Genomic DNA, 27,901 nt, shown 5'->3' on the forward strand with positions numbered 1-27,901 from the left:
TTTTCCCACCTTTTCCCGGTTTCCCCTTCTTCCACCTTTCCCCCTTTTTCCCCTCTTACCCCTTTTTCCCCCCTCTTCTCACCATTTTCCCCTTCCACTCCTTTTCCCCTCATTTCTCCCTTCACGCCTTCCCCTCTTTCCACCCCTTTTTCCCCTTTTCCCTTCCTTTTACTCATTTTTACCCTATTTACTCTTTTTTTACCTTTTTTATTCATTTTTACCTTCTTTCTTTCCCCTCCTTTTCCATCCTTTTTTTTACACTTTCCTCCCTTTCCTGCCTTTCCCCCCCAACACTTCTCACCCCACTTCTCCCCGCTGAGCTCCCAAAGGAGCCGTTTCCGTCGCGCCCCAAATCCGCATTGTTTCTCTCCGTTTTTGCCGGGCTGCCAGATTTCACAKCTTTCCTGTGCCACAAGCAGAGCTGAGCCCAGCCAGACTCCCCTGCCCCAGGCCACGCTTTTATTGACAGGTGGGATAATGCCATCCTTCCCATCTTTTCCTCGCCTCGGGGCGCTTTGTTGCGCACAAATCCCGTCCTTAGGTTGCGCAAGGTGCGCTGTTGCAATGACAAAACCGACACGAGCAGCTCGCCCGGCGGCTCTGCTCCCCTCTGACAGGACCTGTGGCCGCTTTCCAGGCCCAGCCAGGTGTGATCGACAGCTTCCCTGGTGACAGGAATGTTTTTTTGTGATTATTTTGCATGGATAAGTGGGAGGATTATTAATCTTTCTGTAGMGGCGGAGGCTGAGCCTAAGCAGGGGAAGGAATCCCCTGGGTTAACCAARGAATCACAGAAGGATTTGGGCTGAAAAGGACCTTAAAGACCACCCAGTTCCAATCCCTTGCTGTGGACAGGGATACCTTCCACTATCCCAGGGTGCTCCAAGCCCATCCACCCTGGCCTGGAACACTTCCAGGGATCCAGGAGCAGCCACAGCTTCTCTGGGCACCCTGTGCCAGGGCCTCTCCACACTRACAGGGAAGGATTTCTTCCCAATATCCCATGTAAATCTCTTCTCTTTAGCCTTGTGCCAAGCCATGCTGCAGCTTTCCTCTGTTTCTGCCGGGTGTTAATGCTGCAGGGTGGCTTCAGCCTATCAAACAGCCTTTGCCTGTGGTGTGGGGTGAGGAAAGTCAGAAATGACAGGAATGTTTTGCTAAGACTTGCCAGTTTTATTTAGTTTGGTTCAAAATAGCCCTGTGACACGGATCAGACTTAAATTACAGCCAGACACCACATTAAGGTGGAYCTGGAATTTGTTGCTTGTGACGAGGGAAAAGTTTGCTGAGTTCTTTGAATTTGGGGGTTTTAATCCCGTAGGTGTGCCTGGATATGTTCAATTCAATTCAGGAAGAAAATCTTCCCTGTGAGGGTGGTGAGGCCCTGGCACAGGGTGCCCAGAGAGGCTGTGACTGCCCCTGGATCCCTGGAAGTGCCCAAAGCCAGGCTGGACAGGGCTTGGAGCACCCTGGGACAGGTGGAAGGTGTCCTTGACCACGGCACTGGATAAGCTTTAAGGTCCTTCCACACCAAACCATTCCATCATTCTGCATTGATTCCACGAAATGAGCTGACAAGGAAGTCGGGAACACTTTGGAATTTACCTGTCGATGGACAAAGCAGCAAAATCCACGCCCAGAACTCCCCACCTGGATCCTTTCCTTGGAAAATTGCACCACAACTTAATGATGAGCCACTGAAAGATGCCTGTGAAATAATCCCCACTGCTCCCAGCCTCCAGCAGTGCAGCCAGCCAGGCTGCCAGGCTTCAGGCAGCGCTCAAACTGAGTTTTCTTTGGCTGCTGGGGCACCAAGCAGCCCCGGCAAAGAGAGGAGAACGGACTCTGCTCCGTGGCCAAGTGGGTGAAAGGCTGCGGCTGCTGCCCCGTGTAGCTTTAGCAGCACAAAGAGCTTGTGTGAGGGACATAAAAGCCCCGAGTTTAGCCAAAGAGTCACGGGATTTGGGCAGAAAAGGTGAGGAGAGGGAAAGGATGGCAGAGGGGATGTGGAAGTGGAAGGGTTTTTGCAGGGGGCACACATAGAAGGCATTTTCTGCCTGTCAGAAATGAATGAGTTCAGGAGCCAGTGAAGGATRTCTTGCTGGAATGGTGAAAAAGCAGGGAAAATCATGCATTGGTTTCATGTAAAAGAAGTGGAAACCCTRAAGAAAGCCAGGATTTGAAAACTTTCAAAACGTAGCAAAAAACCGACATTTTCTCTGTTTGTTGTCTCATCCCTTTGTTGAGTTTTATGTTGGTGAGGTCACATATGATTATTCTAATTCGGTTTTAGAAGGGACTGGACTTTGATAGCAGCACTCAGACTGCCACCAGAACATGGAAATCCCCCAATTTCCATGRATGCCMRGAAAATCCTCCTTTTYCCCCAGTTTATCACATGARATCCATCACTTGGTAAGGCTGGGTGGCTCCAAGGGATGTGGTGGGAAAAGCAGGCAGCAGGAGAGAGTGGTGAACAAGACATGGAAAAGGTTTGTGAAGGGGGAAAAGGCAGGAACTGAGGATACTGGGAGAAAAAATTGAGTGAATATCAGATTTAGCTGCTTCTTTAGAATTTTGGATACCTTTTTCCCTTCTTTCAAATGTAAGGAGGRAAAGGACCCCAGGTTTTCCCTGTCTTTCATGAGAGGGAAAGGCTGAGAACATCTGAACTTAAAAATAAATAATAAATTGAACAATAAATTCAAACAGAGTGGGAAACAACTAAATGATATCCAGACTGGGCTGGGAATGGGAATGGGGCCTGGATCCTGAGGTGAGGGAACCCAGGGATGAGGTAGGAATGCTGCAGCAGTCCATGCATTAAAAATAAAACCAAGATTTGTTTGATTTCTTYCACTCGGGGTGTTTTTCACTCTGACATATTCCAATTTTTTTTCCCCAGTCCTGAGAGCTGAGGAACTCTACAAGGCAAACAACCACGGGAGGAACAGAAATCCCCATTGTGTGGCCTCGGCTGGCAGGGATTCCACATTCTGCCCGTGGGATTATCGGGGTCAGRGCACAAACTGCTCCAGGAGCAGGGGATAGAATCACACTCAGGAGGCAGCAGACCCTGCATCAGGGCAGGAATAAGRAGAGAAAAGCTCTGTTCTGATGCTGCTTTGTGATAATTTCTARTGAAAATCCTGCCAGTGTTCCCCTGTCATCTTCAGATCCTTTCTTTTTTTCCTTGCTTGGGTTTTGCTTTCAAAAGTGGAAAACCCCAAACAATCCCAGCCTCACTCCCTCGGTTGCTAATCTGAATTTTTGCCTTCTGAAGGACAAAAGATAACTTTATTTTTATCTCATCCTTTACACAGAGTAATTCCTGGTTGCTTTTCCTGGCAAGATGCAAACTCCTCCCGAATCCCAGCCTTTTTTTATCTAATTTTTTTTAGGGCAGAGCACTGAGTGAACACTCCATGAAGTGARTTTGGGCTGAAGAGACACTTTTGGGATGCAAAATCAGGACTTTTTGTGGGTATAAAGAGTTAGCAACCCAAACAAAGAGTTCTGAGTTCAACACTGACTCATTCAGGCCGAGTTATTCCAGTCCTCCAGCTCATTCTCAACAATAAAACAGGAATAAAGGGAATAAACTTCCAGTCTCTCCCCCTTCTGCTGGTGTTACTCAGATCCTTGCAGCGGATCCCAAGCCTGGTGTGGGGGTGGTGTTACAGGGAGCTGTCAGGAGCTTCAGGCTCTTCCCTGGTAGTAACACAATGACAAAATTAGTGGTTTCCTGTGGCATTTGCTTCATCAGCGTGGCTGTTTTAATTGCACCGATGACAGAGMCTTGTAAATCACGCCACCACAATTCCCCTGTGCCCGGGACCTTCAGCTTTTTTTATGCTGAACCAAAGCCAAGAACTTGAGTCTTCTTTTAGACTCTGGCCTTTTAAACTGGTTTTCAGCATTTGTTAGTTTTCCTTTTTTTTTTTTTTTCCCCAGTGGTTTCAGACCTCATCATCCATCATTGTAACTCATTTTCCCTAAAAGGGGAAAAGAAATGCTGCCATCCTTTCAGTCCATATTCCCCATCATAAGTTTGATCACCAGATGCCCAAATATTTAGTGATCCCTCATCCCCCAGGTCACCTGGGTGTTTTAAAGCATGTTCCAGCCAAATCAGGGCAGTGAAATACAGAATTTTAGGATATTTTCTCCAGATTCTGATGATCCCCAGTCATCTAAGATCAGAAGAGMGAACCAGAGAGCATCTCTTCCCTCCCCTTGGATTTTTGGTGGTTCCTGGTAGCCTGGAGGGCTGGGTCACAGTGAGATGGTGGCAGCAGATACGGAGATGGAAGCAGTGGAGGTAAAAGAAAAAGTCAGGGCACTGAAGGACTGGTTGTACCTGGTTAATTTTTTTCCAGCAGGGACTGATGCCAAGAGTCCCAGCCGAGTGCAAGATGCTGGTGAGTCTATAACAGCAGCTGGTATTTTTCCCTGGTGGTTTTTATGACAAAGATCTCATTCTTGTCTCTGAGACACCCATTGAGATCCCGAGCGTGGCAAAGGCAGGAGAGAGAGTGCTGCTGGCAGGGCAGAGAAACCATCTCTGCTTAGGGATGGGTGATTCCAGGAGCCCCTCCAAGGCTGATCTGGAACCATCTGCTAAGGGGATTTCATGTTAGAAGGAGCTTGGAAGGGAATTCCAAGGGCTGCTGTATAATTTCTCTGGGGAAAGTGTGTTTAAAAGGTGTTAACGCATCCCTTGTAGCTGCTGAAACCAGAGGAGGCATATGARGGGAACAAGAGCAGATTTTAACAAGTTCAGTGGTGCTTTTTGCCTGTTGAGATCCCGTAGAGCAAGTTTCCAAAGGTTTAGCTTGTGTAGGAAGATGGAATTTATTTGCTTTTAATGCAGYGTGTTGGAAAAAGAGAACTGATCTCTGCGTGTCCCCAGTATTCATGATAAAATGTCATAAATATCAACTAAATTTAGGATAAATATCCTGTTGGGAAATTGATAATGGGGGAGGAGGAATGTGATTTGAAATAATTACTGCATTGTTCTGAGTATAATTGTTACATTTTAAAAGAGGCTACATATTGATTGGTGTTTATTAACATGAATYGCCAAAGGGAATGAAATAAAAACGTTCGATTTGGTGTTTTCCAGGCGCAGAATCCCGAGAGGAGATGCAGCCATCAGGTGATGCTCGGAAGGCGAGGGGATGCAGCCTGGTGGCTCTGTGTGTTTCTATGGTTACCTTCAGCTGGAATTGCTGTAACTGGGTCAGATTGGAAGGTGTGAATGGAAACAAAGAAATCCAGAATCAATAACCAGAGTTCGGGCAGAGCGCCGGCGGAAAGGGAGATGAGAGTGGGGAGAGGAATTTTTAATTTGTGACTCAGTGTGGAAGATGGATTGCTCTTTTTTTGGCATCACTCACCCTTCCAGCKTTATTTTTGTTGTCTGAAGAATCATCTGCAGGGTGTTGATGTGATTTACCTGTGGCAACACCTTCCCTCCCTCTGGCTGCGTATYCAGGCACGAGCAGCCAAAAGGAGCCTCAGGAACGGGAGAGGCTGAGGCAGCTGGAAGGGAGAGGCAGAACAGATGGAAGAGAGGGAGGGATCTGCCGGAGAGGGGAAGCAAAACCAAGGGCAGGGAAGTGAAGTCACCTTCAGCCCAGAAATAAGGAGAAACAGGTGGTAAAAGCGGTTYCAAAGAAGGAACTCGAGCGTGGGAAAGGGAAACTCCCTGGAAGGACTGTGGGGCCAGGTCAGGGTTGGTCTCTTCTCCCAGGTGACAAGTGCCAGGACAAGAGGAAAGGTTTCAAGCTGTGCCAGGGGAGGTTTAGGTTGGAACAGGGAAAATTGTTGTGAAGGCTTGGCAAGCCCTGGACCAGACTCTGTGGTGGAGTCACCGGAGGGATGGCCTGGGGGGATGTGGTGCTTGGGGACATCTTTGCGGTGGTGCCCAGCAACAGGATGAGGAGCCGTGGCCTCAAACTGAAACACCAGAAGTTTCACCACAACGTGAGGAAGAACTTTTTTACATAGAGGGTGGCAGAGCTCCGGATGAGGCTGTTCAGGGACCTCCCTGGAGTCTCCAAACCCACCTGGAAGCGTTCCTGTGTCACCTGCTCCAGGTGACCTTGCCTCGGCACGGGGTTGGGCAGGATGATCTCCCGAGGTCCCTTCCCACCCGGACGATCCCGTGATTCCGTGGCTGCTGGCCCTGGCSGTGCTGGGGACTCGCGGCTCTCCCAGGGCTGTTCCAGACGCGGGGATTGCGGGATCCATCCCAGCCCGAACTCCCCCCGCCCCGGCTCTCCACCCCCGGGCCCCGCAGCATCCCGGCCGCCCCTCTCCGGCCCCGGGGGCGGGCGCTCGGCGAGCGCAGCCCAGTGGGCGGAGGGGCCGGGGTGGGACCGGGCTGAGCCCCGGGGAGGCGGAGCCGGGCCGAGCCGAGCCGAGCCGAGCCAGGGCGAGCCGATCCCGGCCATGGAGGGCTCGGAGCCCGGCCGGGGGGCGATGCGGCGCTTCACCTGGGAGGAGATCGGGCAGCGGAACGGGCGGGGGCCGGCGCCGCAGGAGCGCTGGCTGGTGATCGACAGGAAGGTGTACGACATCAGCCGCTTCTGCCGGAGGCACCCGGGGGGCTCCCGGGTCATCAGCCACTACGCCGGGCAGGACGCCACGGTGAGCGGCCGGGCTGCGGCCCCGGCGGGAGGGAGGGAGGGATGGAGGGACGGGGCTGAGCGCCAGGAGGATCCCTCGGGATGCCCACACACGCGTGGCACGCTTGGATTCCCGGCTCTTACACACGGTGAGCTGCTTGCCGTGCGCACGGGAACGCGCAGGGCGCACGGGAACGCGCAGAGCGCACGGGAACGCGCAGGGCGCACGGGAACGCGCAGGGCGCACGCTCCGCCGGGAATTGCCCGCGATTGTYGTTCCCAATGACCAAAACCCGCGCCTGCGACCGGCGGAGAAAAGCGAAACCGCTCGGTAATTTTTGCAGGCGGGAGAATGTCGCATGCTGCCACCCGTGTGGCACACGCGGGTGTCGCGGTGACAGACAGAGGCGTTGTTTGCGCCTTCGCCCTCCTCGAACTTCCCGAACCCGGCACCGCGTTCCCGAGAGATGGCACCAGAGCAGGATATCACTGAAGGTCGCGTTTCAGTCACGAAAAAGAAGTGAATCATTCGTGCCTGAGTGCCAGCGGCTGTTGCAGAACGGAGTAAATGCTGTTCGAGCTGTGTGTGGGGTGGCTTTGCCACGGTTGTTTCCTTCCTTTGTCTGCTTGTGCTTTTTCCATTTATTTCTGCAAATGCGTGTGTTTGGACCCAAGGGTGGGTACTGGGTGTGAATCCACCTCTAGGGTGGTTTTGATGGACTACATTTCAGTCAGGATGGAGCTGGAGATCTCCACGTGAAGATTCCATGGTGTGAATATCATTAAAAGGCGAGGAGAAGAAATGAATTTGCACCACTCCACATGGCAGGGAGCACATGTAAATTGTCACAGTCCCATCACAGGTTTCCCAGAGCAGCTGTGGYTGCCCCATCCCTGGAAGTGTTCCAGGCCAGGTTGGATGGAGTTTGGAGCAGCSTGGGCCAGYGGGARGTGCCCATGGCAGGAGGCAATGGGATGAGCTTCCAAGGGCCTTTCCCACCCAAACATTCCGGGGTTCTGTGAGCAGAAAAGGGTCAGCCCATGGTTGGATGGTGGGATTGCAGCCAGCTGCATTCTTTAGGTGATGATATCAGTGCCACTGCCGGGTGCAGCTGAACTGCTGACCACTCAGAAAMCTCTGCCAAGTTTTATTTTCCAATGGTTTTGTCCACGGGGGTGAAACAAATCAGACTCCTCAAGCACAGGGGCAAATGGGAAGTAGAGGAGGAACACTTTTGGTTTGCTCTTCTGATTTCTAGGAGGTTCAATCAGTCCCCTCACCTCTGGCCGGGATTGCGCTCCCAGGTTTTACAGCCTCCATGGAATGGATTGGTCTGAATGTGTGGTRCCATCCTCCCCTGCTCTGCCCACACACTCCTCCCCATTATTTTTTTTCCCCTTTTGCAATGAGAAAATGCAAATGTTGGTTCCTCTCTCTCTTTCCCTCCTTTATTCAGTGACCCTGAGCGGGGAGGATGCCGCAGCTGACCCAGAGCTGGCAACATCAGCCAGTTTTTTTAACCCCTTTCCTGACCAGAGATCTTTGAAAAGCACATTTTATTTTAAAAGCACACAATGCTGGCAATTGTAGTGATAAGCAATGCATGGTGCAGGAATCTTACAAAGTGATGCCCAGCAAGCAAATACTATCTCAGAAAATGAAAAACCCTCACCCTTAGGCTGAGGGAGATTGTAAACATATGCTAGTTTGGGCACCAGGAGGGAAATATGGAAAAGGAGGTAAATRGGAGGTCAGGAATTCGATGTCCAAGTGCCCAGAGGATTTGTAATTTAAATATAGGGATAGAATCTTCAGTGAGAGCAGCCACTAGCGATTTTTTTTTCACCTGGTTTCCATGGAGATTGACAGTACATTTAAATGATAAAAGTAACAGGTTTCCCTAACAGGGATCCCTTGAATGGTCCAGCATATCATGGAATAGATTTCTTTTGCTTCCACCTGAATGATGTATTTTTTCTCCACCCTGTTGCTGTGTCTGTGTTTCAGGATCCTTTCATTGCTTTTCATCTTGACAAGGCACTGGTGAGGAAATACATGGCCCCACTCCTGATCGGGGAACTGGCACCAGATCAGCCCAGCTTTGAGCCCAGCAAGAATGTGAGTGCCTTAAAAATGTGAAATTGGGGTGAAATTGTGCTGTTTAGCTGGCACGCAGAATTCCATGTACATAATATCACATGATCTCTGGGAATCACTGTCGGCTGAAGCTGCATTTCCTGTCATTATTTGTAGTTTTAGCAAAGATTTGTCTTGGGGTGACCCTCAGTTTTCCCCCTTTTCATCCCTGAGAGGGAAAACTGAGCTCTTCATCATGTTCCTGAGGCATTTTCCGACCGGTGGGTGCTTTGGGGTGTCCCCACAGAAAAAGCTGGTGGAGGATTTCCGTGAGCTCCGTGCCACCGTGGAGAAGATGGGGCTCCTCCAGCCCAACCACGCCTTCTTCATCCTCTATCTCTGCCACATTTTGGTGCTGGACATCGCAGCCTGGCTCATCATCTGGTACTTTGGAGCATCCTTGGTGCCTTTCCTCCTCTCTGCGGTGCTTTTGGGCACTGTTCAGGTGAGCAGCTCCCCAAAACAAGCCCAAAAAGCCAAATTTGGGACTTAGGAGCAGAGGAGAAATTTTACCATCACGGACTTCYCCAAATCCTGCTTCCCTCCGGATTCCACCAGAAGGGCAAAGCTGCACATGCTGCTGTGTGGGGCAGGCTTTGCCTTGCTCTTTCCTTCCCATATTCCATCAAAGCCTTCCTTCTTCCACGCTCCYGGGCTCCAAGGCTGCATGCAGGGGCCAAGCCACCGTGTTCCCATGGGAACTTGCAGGGAGTTAGAGGAGAGGGCAGAGCAGCTCTCAAAGCCCAGGCTATTCCTCCYGTGGCCAACTGATCCCCTTGGAATTACAAGTACTCGGAGGAGGCAGCAGCAAGCTGCTCCTTAAAGGAGACTTTGTTGCCGATTTCAGAGCAGTTTTGTCAGGGAATAAATGCCCGTTCTCTGCTCCGTGGCTGTTTTTTTTTTCCCATGGGTTTTTTTTTCCCCCATTTCCTCGTGAAAACAACCGTCCAGGACTAAAAGTCATTAGGCAGTCTGGAGTGCACTGGTTTGTAGTGAAAAAAGAGAGTTTGGATGGGGTGCTGGCAGTGGATACGATGCGAGGAGCATGGGAGTGGAAGAAGAAAGCTCTTTCCAGACCCAGACCCTCCTGACAGCTCTTTTTCCCCATCAGCACTGTTGTTTCCTTAATTCCAGGCCCAGGCTGGCTGGCTGCAGCACGATTTCGGACACCTCTCAGTCTTCAGCAAGTCCAGGTGGAACCACTGGGTGCACAAGTTCGTCATCGGCCACCTCAAGGTGGGCACTGGCTGTGGGGAGGGGCTGCCAGAGCCCTGCCCTGCGGCCAGAACCAACCCCAGGGTAAAGTGACAACCCAGGATGGAAGATCCACCTGCTTTAGGGCATTTTCTTCTCCTCCCTTCCCCCAGGGAGCCCCGGCCAGCTGGTGGAACCACCTGCAYTTCCAGCACCACGCCAAGCCCAACTGCTTCCGCAAGGACCCCGATGTCAACATGCACCCCTTGTTCTTTGCTCTGGGGAAAACCCTCTCTGTGGAGGTGAGACCCCAAGGAAGCTGGGAGGRGGCAGCAGGAGGGTTCAGATTTGGGAAGCTGCAGAGAGCTTGGACATCAATTAGTTTGATTTTATAGAGTGCTGCTTTGCTTTCYGCCAGTCCCTAAAATACCTCGGTGATATTCCAGTAATTCTGAGATYTTGGTATTCTCAAAATCTCACTCCAAGTTGTTTTTGCAGTGTGGGAAGATAAGAATGAAATATTTGCCACAATTGCAAGTTGGTRTTTCCCCTGCTGAAGACTTGCAGCTTTATCAAGATCAGAATTACAAGTTGTTCTCTTTTAGCAAGACCAGTGTGGCTAATTGTAGAGATTTGGGGATGGAAGCAACAGATGACAAGCCTGGAACTTGTACAATTCCTGATCAAAGGAGCTATTTTGGTGGTCTCAGCCTGGCAGTGGGTGTCAGAGTGGCTCCCATCTGGAGTCCAGCTCTATTCCTGGTACAGCTCTGAAGTTAATGAGTGGCTTTAGCATTTGCTGGTCCTTTAAAAAAAGTTATGCAAATTCTTAGTGTCAGTTTATGTGCTCTGATTTGCATGGTAATTAAGGGATGGGCTATTGGGAATTGGTTTGAACACGTCCAGGGATACAATGGCATTTTTCAAGGAAGCCAGTGGCATGATCTGTTATGTTTATACAGCAAGCACTGAAAAAGGAGCAGCCTCAGAGCGAGGATAATCTATTCACCCTCATTCCCATGGACTCAGTTTCATGTCTGGATGCTCCTTTCTCTGCTTCCCAGGCTAATTCCAAGGAGGAGGGAATTCCACACACTGTCATCTTCATCAGCAGTATCCTAACTGCCACAGCTTTTGGTTTTTTAAAATTCTGGAGCTCTGCTTGGTCAGCAAACTGCTTGTGTGGGTTTCAATTTCAGTATTTTTAGGCAGSTCATGCCCTCTGTAGGGGCAGAGCCTCCTGTGCAGGTCATGGTGTGTGTGCAAGGCACTGCCGAGCCCCTTGGGCACCCAGGGCAGGGTGAAAATTCACCCAGGSTGAGGTTCCAGGGGGTGGTGGATGCTGGCTTGGTTGGACAGGGCATCTGGAAGGTGAGGAGAGTGTGCACAGGGGTCTTCCTGGCCTGAGTAATTTGTGTGTTTTGACAGCTCGGTGTGCAAAAGAAGAAATTCATGCCTTACAACCACCAGCACAAGTACTTCTTCATCAGTGAGTAACCTCCCCCTCCGCACTTCCATGGCCAGCAGTCATCCTACCCCTTCCCATCCCATCCCATCCCATCCCATCCCATCCCATCCCATCCCATCCCATCCCATCTCACTGGGATAATGAATTCCTGCCTGTTTGTCCCTCCAGTCGGTCCCCCGGCGCTGGTGCCGCTCTATTTCCAGTGGTACATCTTCTACTTCGCCGTGCAGCGGAAGCAGTGGGTGGTGAGTCAGCTCCAGGGGGCCCAGGGTGGGATTTTCCTGGGTTTAGGGATGAATTCCAGTGCCAGATTTACTGGGAGGAACTCTGGAAACGTGTGCGTGCRTCTACAGCAGAGGATTTGGGGAATGGTGTTTTCCACGCAGCTTTTCTCCGTGCAAGGTCCACTGGGTAACAAAAGATGTTCCCTGGTGTTCTGGGGTTTGGTTTTTCTCACTGCTTGGCTCCTTTTCGGATCCAGAGGAAAACGTGGTGCTTCAGAGCGTGTCCTGTCTGGTGTTTGCCCTCTGCTGGGCTCGTGGGACCAGGACAATTCCTGARCACAGGAATGGCTGGCTGCTTTGTGATGAGGCTGGGGAGGAAAAATCAATCAGTAGAAGATGTTATGGGAGGTTTTGGAGGGAATGATGGTAAATTTGGAGGTCAAAARTCTTTCCTTTTAATGAAGTTTTCCCTGTCTTCTGCTCTACAGGACCTGGCCTGGATGYTGTCCTTCTACATTCGATTCTACCTCACCTACTTGCCCTTCCTGGGGGTGAAGGGTACCCTGGGGCTCCACCTGTTAGTCAGGTATTGTGCAACTTGTAAATCCAACTTTTTCTCTGCCCAGTTTATATCAATCCTCTGTGTCAGCTTTTCTCCAGCCTCCTGGTTGTTTTTTCCATCACTCCCTGTTCCTCTCTCTCCTGATCCTCTCAGTGGGACAGGGGAGGTTTCTTGCCAGGCTGCAGGAGATGGRAGGTGTGTGTAGGTCTGATCTGGTCAGATATTTGGGGTTCCTGGTGTTCATTCTGTCAGGCAGCACCCAGCTGGTGTGCCCACAAGTGTTCTGTGCTGACTTGTCATGTCATGGGTGTGTGATCTGTGGTGTTTTTCTGCRTTGGCACAGGTTTATAGAGAGCAACTGGTTTGTCTGGGTCACACAAATGAATCACATCCCCATGCACATCGATTACGACAAGAATGTGGACTGGTTCTCTACCCAGGTGAGACCTTATTTATGCAGATCCGCGTCAGTTCTGGCCATGCAAAGTCCATCTATCTCAGCCTGGCCACCTGGTGTTGGCTGGAAATAATTCCTGGAGCTGTTGTGCCCAGCCAGAATTCCTGTGGGGATGAGGAAGCGGTGTTTGAGAAGGGGCATTGCYAAAATAACCCTTAAAACAGGACTTTTGCTTCCCCTCTCAGCTCCAGGCAACCTGCAACGTTCATCAGTCTTTCTTCAATGACTGGTTCAGCGGCCACCTCAACTTCCAGATCGAGCACCAGTGAGTGGGGGCAGGGGGTGGCAATAATTCCAGGGGCTGAGGAGGCTGTGAGCTCCCTCTGCCAGCTGAGACAGGAGCAGAAGGAAATGTTGGGTTGGTTCTGTGCTCTTTGTGCGGGGAGGGAACGGGGGATCCAGAAAGGAAATCTTTGGTGACCCGGTGAGCACCAGCATAACTGCAGATCTGAGCTGGATGGCACAGAGGGGAGAATTCCTGGCACAGATGGGAGATTTCCCAGCACAGACACTGAAGGGACATAAGAGGGACCATTGCAGAGCAGAATTGAGCACAGCAGAGGGGCAGAGGGATGATGGATGCCATGGAACCTTCACCTCCTTTTCCCACAGCCTGTTCCCRACGATGCCACGGCACAACTACTGGAAGGTGGCCCCTCTGGTGAAATCCCTGTGTGCCAAGCACGGCATCGAGTACCAGTGCAAGCCACTGCTCACRGCCTTCGCYGACATCGTGCAGTGAGTGTTGACCCCCTTTGGAAAGCCAAAGGTTTTCCAGYGTTATGGGAAAAATGGGAGGGACGTGAAAGGGGCACTCCCAAAGGTCCCTTCCYRCCCAAATCGCTCCATGATCTCCTTTGCTTCATCTGTAGGTGGGAATTCTCCCCACGAGGCTCTGGATGGAGCATGGGGCTCGTTCCTTTGTTTCTGAGGAAGCGTGGTTTCTCTCTTGGCAGCTCTTTGAAAGATTCGGGGGAGCTCTGGCTGGACGCCTATCTCCACAAATAAGCAGCAGTGGATCCCTGCAGAGGAATTCACCAGCCTTGCTGCCTCCTGTGGTGGTCACCCTGAAGATCCTGCACTGAGGAGAGCTGGCTAAGCCAGAGGTGGTGCCGCTTAATTCCATGGATGAATGTAATTAATATGATTTTTTTGTTGTTGTTTCAAAAAAGACGCGCTCTTAATTTTTCTCTTGTGCTTCTTTCATTCCTCCTCTCTGGTGCTGAGTTCTTGGGAAAAGCTGGATGGAGGAGGTTGTGTCCCACTGAGCTGGGCCAAGCTTTGGGGCTGGGGACAGATTCTTTTCCATCAGYTGACCCTTCATTTGCTGAGTTAGTAGGAGGGATGTTTCTTATCTAACATAGGCTTTTTGGGGTGGCTCTGGTTGTGAGCATGGTAAGGAAGTTGAGACAACATGAAATCAAGGAATGTGGGAGTTAGGGAAATGTGGAAGCTCTAGGGAATACGGGGTAGGTTCAGTATTTTCAAATCTTTGTTTGCGACAGGGAGACTCCAGACCAATTTGTGCATGTGTGGGTGAGGTGGAGAAGGCAGCAGTTCTCTAGGAATAGGATCTAATCAGAGCCCTAATTGAGGAAGGGAAACTGGAAAGTGGAAGATTTTCTTCATGCTCTATTCTGTGGGAATGCTGCCCTCCACATCTCTTTTGGGTTGTTTGCCCACTGCTGACATTTCGTGGGGGATCTGCAGGTGGTTTCTGCAGTGCCAGACTTTGGAGTGTTATGAGCCCTTTGCTGAGAGTCAGAAGAGAGAGAGAAACCTGTSCCATCCATGCTCRGGGCCCTACAGGSGTGACTAGGGAAGCAAAAKTGTTCCAGGCCAGGTGGGATGGGGCTTGGAGCAGCCTGGTTTGGTGGAATCCCATAAACCGGGACAGGGGATGGGGTGGGATGAGCTTTGGGATCCTCTCAACCCAAACCAGCCCACAGTGATTCTGTGTGGAGAGGGATGGTAATCACTCTGTGACTGCCTGAAGCTTTGGGGTTTTTGAACCTCTGGGTGATTTGTTGAAAGGAGATAATTCCTAACTCCTGGCCCAGGGAGAGTGAGGTGTTCCTGCCCGAGCTGCAGATACACCTAAGGATGGTAGGAAGGTGCTGGGGTCAAACTGCTCTTTCAAAGTGTTTAACTTTCATTCAGTTGCGTGTCCCCAGGCAATCCTCAGCCAAAACCTTGCTGGTCTTCCTCTCATGGATGAGGTGCCTTCCAAACACACCCCAGGGAGGGGACGTGTCCTGTGGGATTTATTGGAAAAGCTTTGATGCCTTTCCAGGGTCTTTGCATTTGCTGCACCAACATTACAGATGCCAAATTAGGATGTAGCACCTGGCACATCCCTAAGGAAGATGCTCCATCACCCAGGGACGGGTGGGTTAATATCCAGAAAGGATGGGTTGATTTTGAGGAATTTTTTTCCAATCARCATCCAAAAGGAGAATGAGGTGTCRAGGGAAAGGAGGAAATGCATYTTCCCAGGTCAAGGGTGTTGTTAAGCACAGGATAAAATTGTAATGGCARTAATAAAATAATCGTTAAACACCTGTTGATTAGAACCATAAAGAAAATGGGCCTTARTTACTGGTTTACCTTCGTTTTTTCCTGCTCCATTTCTTTCCCTCTTATTACACCTGTGGATGGAGGAAAGTCTGTTAATAAAATTCCTTATCTTACCAATTTTTGCTGTTATCAGAGTAAAATATGTCTGTGCAAAAGTCTCCATGCTGTGAAAAGGGGAACAAATGCCCCTCCACAGCTGCAGAGAAAGAACTGTCACAAACCTCTTTCTCCAGAATGTGCTTCTCCTATGTTTTCTCTGCCACAATAAAGAGGAAACATCCMCAATACAATAAACCAAACGCCTGGATGACCAGGAAAAATAACACAGATGAGCAGAGTCACAATCCCGAGGGGTAAGACTGAAAGGGGATCTTACTCAGCATGACCAGATCTGACCGTGCTGAGGTGGCTGAAAGTTTTGCAGGCTCGAGAAGAATTTTTCTCCAGAGAGTTTTCCAGGCTCTAGAAACACACTGAAATACATGTTTTTGGAAGAACACCAGCCCCAAATTTGCCATCTAGTGGAAACCCTTTAGCCTTAAAAATGGGACCTGAACATTGWGGGATAGCCACAGGGTGGCAGTCAGACATCAGAGGGGAAGGAGGAGATCCCAGAGGATTAGAAGTGAGGGATCAGATCATGAGAGAGACTTGGCAAAGGCATGGAGTGATGGGACAAGGGGGAATGGCTTCAAACTGAAAGAGGGGAGGTTTAGGTGGGATATTAGGAAAAATTCTTYGCTGTGAGCGTGGTGAGACYCTGTCACAGATTTCCCAKAGAAGCTGTGGCTGCCCCATCTCTGGRAGTGTCTAAGGCCAGGTTGGATGRGGTYTGGAGCAATCTGGRATAGTGGGAGGTGYCCCTGCCCATGGCAAGGAGAAGACAGTGTAGTTCCTGAAGATCTTCTGAGAAAACAAATGGGATCTTAAAAACTTCAGTCAGAGGTTCATAAAGCTTCGAGGGTGATCCTGTTATATGGAATATCATTGCACAAAGAGGTGGCTCCAGCCTGGAATAAATCACTTCTTCCAAATCAGGGAGAAACATCCTCTGCAGTGGAGCAGCTGGGATTATAAAAATGTCAGGGTGATGTTCAGGCAGTAAAGGGTGATGGGAAAACTCCGTCGTTTTCCCCTTCCCAACACCCACTCATTTGGACTTGTTAAWGGTGCAGATTTGCAGTCCTTGCCCAACTTGTGGATGTGTTTGCACTCATTATCCCGAATTCCTGAAGAGGGGAATGGTGTTCTTTATGGAATTCTCCCCTTCTTTAAGAAAGAAGGAGAAATTAAGATGAGTGCAGATCCACACGGGATGGATGATGAACGCAGCCGAGTCGCTCATAAACAGGAGGATTTGCTGCTTCCCAAGATTCTTTTATGAGGAAAATAATGAGATTTCCTGACAGGTCAGGCATAGAGGATGAGTGCAGTAATGCCACATTGCTCATGGGTGGGAAAGAAAGAGGATTTCATGAAACTTGAAGAGGTTTCTCTGTGGTTTTCATCTTCTGCAGGGACCAGTGTTAAGTGTTCAGAAAAAGGGGACGAATTTCCATCAAGAAAAGTTTTGAAACAGCAGCAAAGAACGATACACCCATGACAGCTTATATGAAATGCTGGTTATGGTGGTGGCCCTCAGGCAGAATTTCCAAAGGTCTGATTGATCCACAGTAATCTCCCTTGGCTTTGCTCACAAAAAGCAGCCTGGCTTTTTTGGTTTTTGCAGGTCATCATTTAGGCTCTTGTCAGCTTGGTGATTGTTTTTTGTGAGGGAATAAAATTGTCAGAGCTTCCTGAGCCCAATAAAAGAAGAGGSAGTGATTTGATCATAAAATGAGAAGTTTTAGAGCAGAAAATACTTCAATCTGCCAATATTCAAGAAAGGAATATTTAGCAGCTAAAGTGTGGATCGATACCAGTTCAAGACATGGTGCCAGTGCAAATTTTTAGTGTTTAGGTTAACTAGCCCAATTATCAGGATCACTGATGGATTGTCCTCTAAGGGAAATAGCAAAATTCAAGAATAATTCAATTTTCTAGGAGATGATTGCTTTTAAAATGTTTGGATTGGCTGGAGAGGAGATGAGGGCAGTATTATCCTAATTAGCTCACCTCCTGCATAATGGACCTTTTGGGATGAACACTAAATCATCACTTAGTGGCAGACCCAGATGGAAATGATAACTTCTGCTGGCAAGGAGGGTTGCCAATGTTCTAACAAGTGAGCCTGAATTCCTCTCCAGATCATCTCCCAATCACTTAGCAAAAAGAAACAAGGTGASGTAAGAAACGCTGGATGTTGCCCAAGTGAAATAAAAGGTGAATGAGGATGCTGCAATGAGCTCAGGCTTTGAGATTTTCTTTGTTTTATTCCCTCTTCTCCCCTCATCCAAGAGGAAGATCAGAAAAGTGTGAGACTAGAAAGCCACAAATATTTCTGTCTTCACCAAATATTCCAAAGTTACCAAAATGAAGGAATAAATATAAACTTATGGGATTTAGATCCCTAGCAAAGGGGAGAAACAAACTTAAGAGAGCATTTTGGAGGGATGAGGGACAACCTGTGAGGCTGATTGGGAATATAAAGAATAGTGAAAAGGTCCTGGAACTACAAATAGAAGTTGCTGAAATGTCGAAGAAAAATTATATTTTACAAAAGAAAACAAGTAGCAAAACACAAAAATTACAAGTGCTGCCCTTGTGGGCAGAGTAGGATGTAGAAGCTTAAAACACTCAAGTCACCCTAAGAATTTGCCCCAAAATCCGTGTCTGAGGAAGGACAGAGGCAGGGGRTGAATTTAGGGCCAGGGCAGGAATTGTGACCAGATATTGCTGGAGGCTGTGCCATGTTTCTTGCAGGTACTGGAGCCCCCAGGAAGGCGGACRGAGGAAGGTGCTCCKTGCAGAGGCCCTGGAACCACCGTGRGTGTCTTAATCCTGGCTTAGGCCACTTTGTTCCTCATTAAAGTTGCACAAGCCATGTATTAAAGCAAACTTTCCATCACGGGCACCTTCTGGAGAGCTTTCCCTCTGTGGATGCCCGACTTTAGGCAGCCAAAGCATTCAGGAGTTTGTGAGCAGTGGGTGCCCTGTGCTGGGCACAGAAAACACAACAAAAACGCTGCCTGGTCTGAGAAAAACCAACCCCAAATATGCAACAGTGAGAAWACAAAATGGATTTGTTACAGGAGTTTAACAATTTTATCTCGGAACATGTTGTGTCTTGTTCTTCTTGGGAGAGGAGAATTACAGAATTTGTAATCTTAGATCAGCTTCATTGAGATCGTACAGCCACAGGAGAGGCCCTGGGATTCTGAYTTACATGAAGCTGGAGGGGGTGAAGGGTTTATTTCATAGGAAATGCAATAAATATTTTGTTTTAATGTAATTTTTTGTTCTGTGGGGAGTTTTAGATGAGAAGTTTCACAGGCCTTGTTACAGAGCCTGATTTTAGCCCTCATGCTAATTAAATGTCTTTTATCCTGGGCTTTTATTGTTTACCCATAAAATGTAACCCAAAGCTGGGAGGGGAAGCGTGGCATTTTACAGGCAGCTTTTCAKATTTCATTTCTCTTTTGCAAAGGATGTAAAGATTGCTTTCACAAAGGAAAACAACCTGTTTTAATTTACTGTTGATATCCAGACTAAGGAATGAAAGAAAATTAATAAAGACTTTGAACATCTGAGCAAACTAAACCCCTCARAGCAGGGTYTCCATTGCAAACTTGCTTCTATCTRTAAAAACTCMCTTGGTTTTGCTTTAGSTTTCTCTTCCCATTTCATGGGACACAGAATTCCTGATAARTAGCTCCATCTGAGATACAGGATGATGTCTCATTAACCCAGAATGTACTAAAAAAGGGAAAACCTGGTTCTTTTTTTGCTTCTGACAGACCTGGTGTCTTGTAATGTTCTTATCAAGCAGGCAACCATTGGATTTGTTTTTTCCTTTCCAAAACAAAATTTTGCCAAAGTTTTTTGTCTCTCAAAAAGGTTGAGAAGTTCTTTCTGAACTCAGCCTTTTCCTGAATTATGGATTCCGTGATTCCCCRTTAAGTTTAATGCTGGGGATAAAATAGTTTTAACTATTTCTGCTTCCTGGCTGTGTTTGGGAAGGGGAACATCATGGTCACAGAAAAAGGAGCCTTGAAGGGGAGTCCACGAAATCTGGGAAGAAAAGCAGACTCTGTGCACAGGAAGCTGTGTGTTGGCTGTGGATGGTGCAGGTAAATTCCCTGGARCCTCTGTAGGGCAGAGCATCCCTGAGCTCTCCACAAAGGGCTCCGGACCCTGCGAGCGCCATTCCAGACAAACTTTCCAAAATAATTTAATTTAAATTACTTTAAATCAGCATAAGGTGGCACCTTCCTGCTGATGCAGAGGCCTTTCAGATCACTTCTGCTCTGATCAGAAGTGCTATTCCATGGCTCCAGAGCAGCCAGGGCAGGGCAGRGAGACTCAGCTCTGCTTCCAGAGGGAAGTGCAGGTGTGTTTGTAATTTTGTAGTTGCTCCTCCGAGGTCATGCTTTTCCAGCTCTCTGTGCTGTTGACAGCTAATTTTGGAGACATGTTCAACCCAGCTGTCTGTCTTCTCTCTAACAACTCTGGTGAGACTCTACAGCTTGTAAAGTTGATGTTCTCCACCCAGCTTTGCCCAGGAGCCTCACTTGGGAGGTGTTCCCACTTGGGAGGTTCCACGCAAACTCTGTAAAAAAAAAAATCCTATTCAGAACTTAGAGATCCTCTCCAGAAAGGAAGATTTTCTTAGCAATGAGAGGATCACAAATGCTGGGAAAAGCCTCTAAGACCATCAACCACTTCCGAGATTCTCTGGGATATGTCAACACTGGATTTATTTCTGGTCCCTCTCTCTCCAGCGGATTAAGTGAAAGTTGCAAATGTTTACGTGTCGGCGGATGAAAGCGTTGAGGCAGCAGCTGAGCAGTTGCGTYGTGCCCTTCTGGAAATGTGGGCAGTGGTGCCAAATGCCTGTGCAAGGAGCCTGTGAGTCACAGGAGCGGGGCTGTGGGGCAGCTCCGAGCTCAGCACCCGCTCCCGGGAACGTAGGACGAGCTCCACGTTGGGCGCGTGGGCAGCGGTTGCAGAACACCCAGTGTGGTGTAAATCCACTCCAACGGGTTTCCCAATCGCTCCTCTGGGTGAGCAGGACTGTGCCTTTGTCTGCCTGAGCGCCTCTGGGATCTGTTTGGTGACCTGGATAACACAGACAGAGGCAGCTTTCGTGCTGGGAAGGGATTTTAATTGAACAGAATATCAGTGGGTGTGACAGATCCCTCTGGGTGGGATCTGAYGCTAAATAAATTCAGACAGTAAATATTGATACGCATTGTTAAGACAGAGGACAATTATCCCAGCATTCCCAAAAAGTCCAGCACTTTGGTGGTTGCTGGCAGCCACAGTGTTAACGGTGAAAGCCACAACTCCTGACTATGGGTATTGACAGAGACATCCCGGATTTGTTCACTCCAATAAATTCCTGGCTCTTTATCCTCCATCTCCTCAAAGACCGAAACCAAGGCCCACRTTTTATCTCCTCCTTTTCAAGTGGCTGCTGCGTTTACAAGCCGGAATACAGGGCCATGGGAAGGGTTTTTTTGTACTTTCAGCCAGCTATGGAGTAACTCRATATTTTCACATGTGCACAAAACCCCACATCTGCGGGAAATTGCGCAAACTGTTGCATATTTTATTGACACCACCTCAAGAACTGAACATCGATTTCGGTAAGACGCTGCACACTAATACATCATTAGCGTGGACACTCTCAGCTCTTATTTAGAGCAAGATAAAGAATTTCAAAACACAATGTGATAGCAGGGTAGAAATTATTCCTCCCATTCTTTTATCACTGTTTTCTGATGAGTACCAGCAGTCACATTTCTCCTTTACTTTGGGTGGATCAKCCATTGCCACATGTCAGTAGCTTTGAAATGTCAGTTTGGGGGTTGACTGATTAATTTGCAAGATTCCACGTGATTTCAAGTATTAGAATTGCATCATTTGGGCTTCTGTGTCAGCCAGAAGACTGCCCACTCCGTGCAGGTAGACGGAGAAAGTGCCACACCCTGCTGAGGTACTTTGGTCAAGAAAGTAGTTTGGCTTTTTTTTCTACCTTTATTCATCTTGCTGTTCTGCCTGAAGTCTGCAGCTTCAGTCCTTATCAGAAYTGGGAGGTCAGACAACAATCTGTTWTCTTGGAATCCCAGTGTGGGAATTACCTGGGAAACTCTGTCACAAGAGAGAGTTGAGACCTGCAGCTGGGCAGGTTTTAGGCAGGGACTGAGCATCACTGCCATATTTGGGGTTATAGACCTAATAAACTCAGAAACAGAAAGTTTTGGGCAAGGGGGAGAACTCATGATTTAGAATTTAACTTGGTGTTGCGTTACAGAGTTAGGATGGAAATCCACGGGGACAGACTGTACCATGTCTGCCTGCTGCTTGTCCCTTCCTCAAAAGCACCCAAGACTTGGAATTTTGGATTAAAAAAAACCCAATCAGGATTAAGACATTGCTAAGTCTCAAGTAGGGCAATATTTCATACGTATTGCTTAGTTTTTTTCTGGGTAAGATGCAAAATCGAGTTCATAGAAAACTTGACATTGCCTTTTTGCTGCTTTTATCACAGCAGAGAACTCTCTACCTCTTTATTGCACAGCAGATCTTCTCAATATCAGAGATGCTTAGGCTTGGTCTCTGCAAGAGAAGTGTTTAAGTAAAGTTAATTATGTCAACATTGCCTTTAAGCATGGTTTGGAAARTCAGAGCCTACAGCCAAAGTTGGTGCTAACAGTTATTGCTATTRTTATTGKKTTTTTTATTATTGTTATTATTWTTATTTTTATCACTGTTATTACTACTACTGCAGCAAATTCCTACATATTTTAATGTTACAGACTCATGAATTAATTACTTGAACAATTAGATGATTGCATGACTCAAGAATATACAGGAGACTCTGAAACCAACTTTGCAAAGCAATATCAATATAGAAGCAATATCAATATAGAAGCAATATCAATATAGAAGCAATATCAATATAGAAGCCAAATTAAGTGAAAATAAAGAATGTTTTCTTAATGAGTTCTTTCTTTGATCTGGTGGCAATTCAATCAACAATTTTTGATTAAGAAAGACACTGATTTAGAATGCCAGGGTCAACAGAAAATTTCAATGACCAAGGGCAACCTGAAGTTTTTGGGTGGTGTTGAGGCCATTCAGAGGTAACAGGGGATCTTCCCAAAATTTCTCCCTTTATTCCTGCTTGTGTTGAGTGGAGCAGTCAGACCTTGCAAAGGCAGCTCAGAGAGGATGAGAAAGAGCAGGGCTGCTCCTCACGGGTGTGTCCGAGCGTCTGGAAGAGGAGGGAGCTCGGGAAGGGTTTGTTTGGGCGGGGAGAGCCAACCAGCCCTTGGGAGCGCAGGGAGTGGCTTGGAGTGGGGCTGTATAACGGGCTGCCGGGGATGGGCCASCCTCAGCCCGGCCACGGAGAACTGCAGCGCGGATGGCTCCGCAGACCGGCCCCGACGAGAAGGGCACGGGAGCCGTTCCAGCCTTCCCACGGCTTTTCACTTGGGAAGAGGTCGGGAGCCGCGACGGCCGCGGGCAGGGCAAGGAGCAGTGGCTGGTGATCGACAGGAAGGTTTACGATGTCAGCACCTTTTCCAAGAGGCATCCCGGGGGCAGCCGGGTTATCAGGCACTATGCCGGGCAGGATGCCACGGTAAGAGATGGGAAAGCGGTTCCGGAGGCAGGGATGGAGGACGTGGTGGGAATCCCGTCTGGTGGTGGCCGTCACTGTGCTCGGCCAGAGAGAGCAGCGCAATGACCTCGGGCTGCAGGACATAAGGAGAAGTCCTGCGRATATATTTGAACACAGATCTGCCAGGGATTCCCACAAAAAAAATCTGTGATCTAGAGGATTTCTCTGAAATCATTTGGCACTTGTTGGCAGGAATAATAAACTCTAAGCAGATCTGCCAGGCTGTGCTGAAAGGAGACACGGAACTTCTGAATAGGCAGAAATCTGAGAGTTGGAAACGTGGCCATAAACTCGTGATGTGGGAGATTTCAATCTTGTCATGACAAGACTTTCTGACTTGAAGGCAGTCGCTTTGCCTGTCTMATCCCTCGGGTTTCAGCATGTGGAATGGGATAACACTCCCTAAGTCCCAGCCCAAAATGGACCAGATCAGTTATTTTTCACATTTCATCTCTTGGACCCTGTGTAAAAGTGGGGCAGAAAAATTCCTGGTGTTTTCAGAGGAAGAAAAAAGGAGGGGTTTGAGTCTTGTTGGGTTTCTCCCAAATTCACCGACCTTCAGAGCACAGGCCAGCCCAAAGATCCTGGTGCCATTTCCTGCGCTTCCTGCCACTGGACTTTTACAGGAGTCAAGGAATGCAGAATGCATGGAATGATTTGTCCCCAAGCCATGTCCTCCCAGCTCCTGCAAGGACCTGCATTTACATCATTGTATCTGTRGGCACCCAGGGGCTTTAACCTGCAGTGAATGTGTTAAAAAAATTACCTTTGATCTTACTTGCTTTTATTATTGCAATAATTACAATCTGAWTTTACTTGRTCTTAAAGGTATTTTCCAACTTCTAGCTGTATTATATCYCTTTGAAGACAGGACCACAACCAGTAGCCAAAATTGTGAGCTCAATGTGGATTTGTGTTGCATCATAACAACATTTTCTGTCTTGACCTTGCTAATYTCAATCACTCTTTTTGCATTTAAAATGCTGCTTGTTCATAAATTCTAAGAAATGCGCACAGAAAAGCAGGACTGGGAGGTGTCTCTAAAATTTACATGTGCAGAACTTAACCTAAAACCAGGATCCAAGAAGTTCTGAATGCTCCAGAGCTCCTAACTGCCTACATATAGTGAGGATTTTCTTCTTTTGTGGGAATTATTTTGCAAACACAAAAGAAGACCATTGCAGAACATTTAACTGATGTCAAATGTGAGTTATGTGCGTTGCAGGTGAAAGTTCTTTATCTCTTTTAAGATGCTAATCAGGGCCTAAGATCAGGGAGGAGGAAGGGCATGCAGGATCGAGAGGCTTTCAGTTATAAGGATCTGTGAGACTGATCTCATGGATAAGAGTTTCTGCTTGAAAGGATTCTGGCTCCTGTTTCCAAACTTCAGGATAGATATCTATGGATTAAATCCMAATTTTTGGCAAGTGGGAGTGATAGAAAAATGGATAAAGCCCTGTAGGATGAGTGCCGCAAAATCAGGATGGAAAGATTTCCCCAGTCCTCTGGATCTGGACRGAGTTGTTCATTTGTCACTGTGACAAAGGGTCACTAGGTGTCTGTAGGAAAGCTCAAATGTCCAAAAGGTCACCTTGTTCTGACTTTTTCTAGACTAAAATACTGAGAGAGAGACTGTCTCCAGCCAAGAGGCTCCAAGCAAGTCCTCTGTCCTCTTCCAGGGACTTGATCCTGACCAGACCTGTGCAGATTATTTGGGTCATGCTCCTCCATGCTGATTTTCAGAGCCAAAATCAGYGAAACCAGACTGTTCAAAACCAGGATTTTGTTCCATCCGCTCTTTCTGGAAGTAAAAAAATAATATGGCCAGCCTCTTTACCTTTCTTCTGGAAAATCTACTAAGGACACGAGATAAAGAAGAGTTTTGATTCATCTGGAATCTCATCCTTTATCCATTGTTTATGTTTGATTTGAAACTGGGATTTGAAATGGCTCTTGGACAGGCACTTTTGTGTCATTGGTGTCACCCACTTCCCCAAAATATGAACCAGTCTGCAAATTTGGAGGGAGCTGTGAGAGACACCCAGTTTGTGCTGCTGAATARTGAGGCTTCAGCATTTGGTTTTTCTGGCCTTAGAGTTACACAGACAGGATTCCAAAGCCTTATCCCAAGCACAGCAAAGACACACCTCATTCCTTGCTCCTGGGTCCCATCCATAGGGCAGGGCTGCTGGCTGGAGCCTTCTAGGGAAGACTGTGCTGAAGCAAGCACATGGAAGAACACGTTTCCCTCTGCAAAGGGTTGTTCATCAAACCCTTTCATCTTTATGACCAGCCTCACCCAGGGGCCTTTGTGAAATCTGGGCTCTTGAAACCTCTCCAGCTTCCTTGRGCCAAGCTCCAGACGATGGCAAAGAGCGACAGGAGAGACAAAAATGGACAAGGGGAGCAGGATTTTGTGTTGTAATGCCTGGGGAATGAGAGGCTCAGCCTCTGGTGTTCGCTCACCTTGCCCTCCCTGACTCCCTCCCTTTGTGTCYCTCAGGACGCCTTTGTGGCATTTCACAACGACAAGTCCCTGGTGAAAAAGTACCTGAGATCTCTGCTGATCGGGGAGCTGGCACCAGATCAACCCAGCTTTGAGTCTAATAAAAAGGTGAGTGCCCCAGATTCCAGAGGTGGGAATGGCTCAGGCTTCAGCAYAGGAGGAGGAGGAAAACAAGAGAGGTGGCAGGAATGTCCTCTGACACCGTGGGTTGGCAGGAGGTATCCGTGCACAGAAACATGACTCTCCCAGCATCACTAAATCCACCCCTGGGTGTGAGGAATGAGCTCCAGAGCCCCAAATCCTGCTCAGTTCTCCCCACTGGGATGTCTCAGCCCCAAAGCAAAAGCAAGGTTTGTTGACCTCATGGTTGTTTTGGCCCAGAACCTCCACTGACAGAACATCTCCTCCAACTTCCGTGGCTGCTTTGGGGTTCCCAGCTCTGCTYCATGACATTTTCAAAGTTAATAGTGCATTAACACTCACTGTACCCACAGAAAMCCCTTTTCTTTACCCACAGAAATCCCTCTTGGAGGATTTTCGGGAGCTGCGCTGTGCCATTGAGAAGATGGGACTTCTGAGGCCCAATTACTTCTTCTTCTCCCTGATTTTCCTTCACGTCCTGGTGCTGGAGGCTGCATCCTGGYTCGTGCTCTGGCACTTTGGCTTATCCCTGCTGCCTGTCTTGGCTAGCATGATGCTCTTCACCACTGCCCAGGTAAATTGCTGACGGRTGCTCAGTGCTGCAGACATTCTTGGCTCTTCTGGGTGGAGAGGATTAATGGAATGTTCACATCCCAGCCATTGCCTCGCCTTAAATCCCATTATCTGGCCGAAGATGATAACCATGTTCTACGTCACGATTTCTGTTGCCTGTGGCAAATATCGCTTTGCTGACAGGCTGCTCCCTTGGTATGGTGGGGTTSTTGTGGAACTGGCTCTTTCACAAGATGGGATCAGATGATCTAATTGCTTGCCCCAGCAAAAAGAGGGAGTATTTCTTTCTCAACCTRCAATTTCGGCTCCCTGTTCCTTCTGTCTGATGGCTCTGGTGTTTGTTGGGTCCTTTATGAGCCAGCTGTTCCCAYTAGCCCTGAACAGTTTTCTGCCGAATTAATAAATTCAGCCATAGAAGGGCAGGATCCATGTCAGGGTGGATGTAGGAAAGGAGGAAGTAGGGATTTGTGGCCCTTAGATGGAAGGAACTGAGGGGTGAAGGGGGGAAGAAAACATGATTTTCTTATTAGCACTGAACCCTTAAGTTTTCTCAGATCTCCCTGGAGCAGGTGAAATTGAGCTAATTTATATTATTAACCTGTTTTATTTGCCTAATATCTGCTAAGGCAGTTACCCCTCCAAGAGCAGTCTTGTATTTCCATGGGAATATGGAATGCATTGAAGCCATGAATTTGGAAATCCTTCCACTTCCTAGCTGGTTACTAGGATTACAAATAATTAATTTGTGATGGCAGCAACAGAATTSCCTGCTGGGACAGTCCAGTTAATTGCAATGATGCATTGCTGCTTTCCCTGCATTCCAGATGAAACCAATATCTGGAACTGAGCAKCTCTAATGGACAGTGGCCTGGATTGACATTCCCAGCCCCGGGAGTATTTCTTCCCCACATCAGAAGGAGGATGATACTCACACTCTGAAGTTACAGAGACAGGGCAAGTTATTGCAGCCAGTTCTCTTTCCTCAGTGATCCTTTTGTCTCCCAGATCCAGATGGGCTGGTTCCAGCACGATCTGGGACACTGCTCTGTCTTCAAGAAGCCCAGGTGGAATCACATCCTGCAGATGGTGGTGCTAACCGTGCTGAAGGTACGGGTGGGAGCGTTCTCTGGGGCTAAGCAATGGATGGGAGTGTCCCTAAATCCAGGCAATRTCTCCTGTGAGGGAATTGAAATAAACAGAGGTGCGATTCTTGATTCTTGATATTCTGTTTGAATCCCTGGTGTTCCCCTTCTCCCCACGCAGGGGCTGCCTGCCAGCTGGTGGAACCACCTGCACAACCAGCACCACGCCAAGCCCAACTGCTTCCGCAAGGACCCCGACCTCAACATGCACCCTCTYCTCTTCAGCCTGGGAAGGACCCTCTCCGTGGAGGTCTGGAACTGCAGATTTAATGGCAGAAAGCTGGAGGGTGATATGTGTATAATATATCATGGTAACAGCCCAGCCTTGAAATGAGGTGGCCTTTAAGATCCCTTCTAACCCAAACAATTCTGGGATTCTTTGGTAATTCCCAAAGTATTCCAAGCTCTGAGAGTCTCGTGTTATTGCCACGCTGAGGYACCAGCTCCTGAGAAGCAAAGGCTTCAGTAAGGGCCAACACCTTGCAGGCAGCTCCAGGGG

At 48.3% G+C, this 27,901-nt stretch overlaps 2 protein-coding genes across 2 annotated transcripts in view; both read left to right on the top strand.

Annotated features, from left to right (window-relative positions):
• Nucleotides 1-6,120: 6,120 nt before the first annotated feature.
• LOC130580092 (acyl-CoA (8-3)-desaturase-like) lies at nt 6,121-13,861 on the top strand. Its single transcript, XM_057377367.1, has 12 exons — nt 6,121-6,657; nt 8,644-8,754; nt 9,020-9,217; nt 9,907-10,008; nt 10,140-10,268; nt 11,395-11,455; nt 11,603-11,679; nt 12,147-12,244; nt 12,564-12,660; nt 12,863-12,942; nt 13,290-13,415; nt 13,634-13,861. The coding sequence occupies exons 1-12, from the start codon at nt 6,136-6,138 to the stop codon at nt 13,683-13,685; spliced, it is 1,653 nt and encodes a 550-aa protein (XP_057233350.1). The 5' UTR covers nt 6,121-6,135; the 3' UTR covers nt 13,686-13,861.
• Nucleotides 13,862-22,726: 8,865 nt separating this feature from the next.
• LOC130580094 (acyl-CoA (8-3)-desaturase-like) overlaps nt 22,727-27,901 on the top strand; it is an 11,339-nt gene continuing 6,164 nt past the window's right edge. The window contains exons 1-5 of the mRNA XM_057377369.1: nt 22,727-23,001; nt 25,544-25,654; nt 26,064-26,261; nt 27,266-27,367; nt 27,524-27,652. Coding sequence (XP_057233352.1) covers nt 22,783-23,001; nt 25,544-25,654; nt 26,064-26,261; nt 27,266-27,367; nt 27,524-27,652 — 759 coding nt within the window. The 5' untranslated portion in view covers nt 22,727-22,782. The remainder of the gene's footprint in view (nt 23,002-25,543; nt 25,655-26,063; nt 26,262-27,265; nt 27,368-27,523; nt 27,653-27,901) is intronic.

The sequence above is a fragment of the Malurus melanocephalus genome, unplaced genomic scaffold (assembly GCF_030028575.1).
Source record: "Malurus melanocephalus ecotype Western Australia unplaced genomic scaffold, MMel_1.1 scaffold_310, whole genome shotgun sequence".
Lineage (NCBI taxonomy): Eukaryota > Metazoa > Chordata > Aves > Passeriformes > Maluridae > Malurus > Malurus melanocephalus.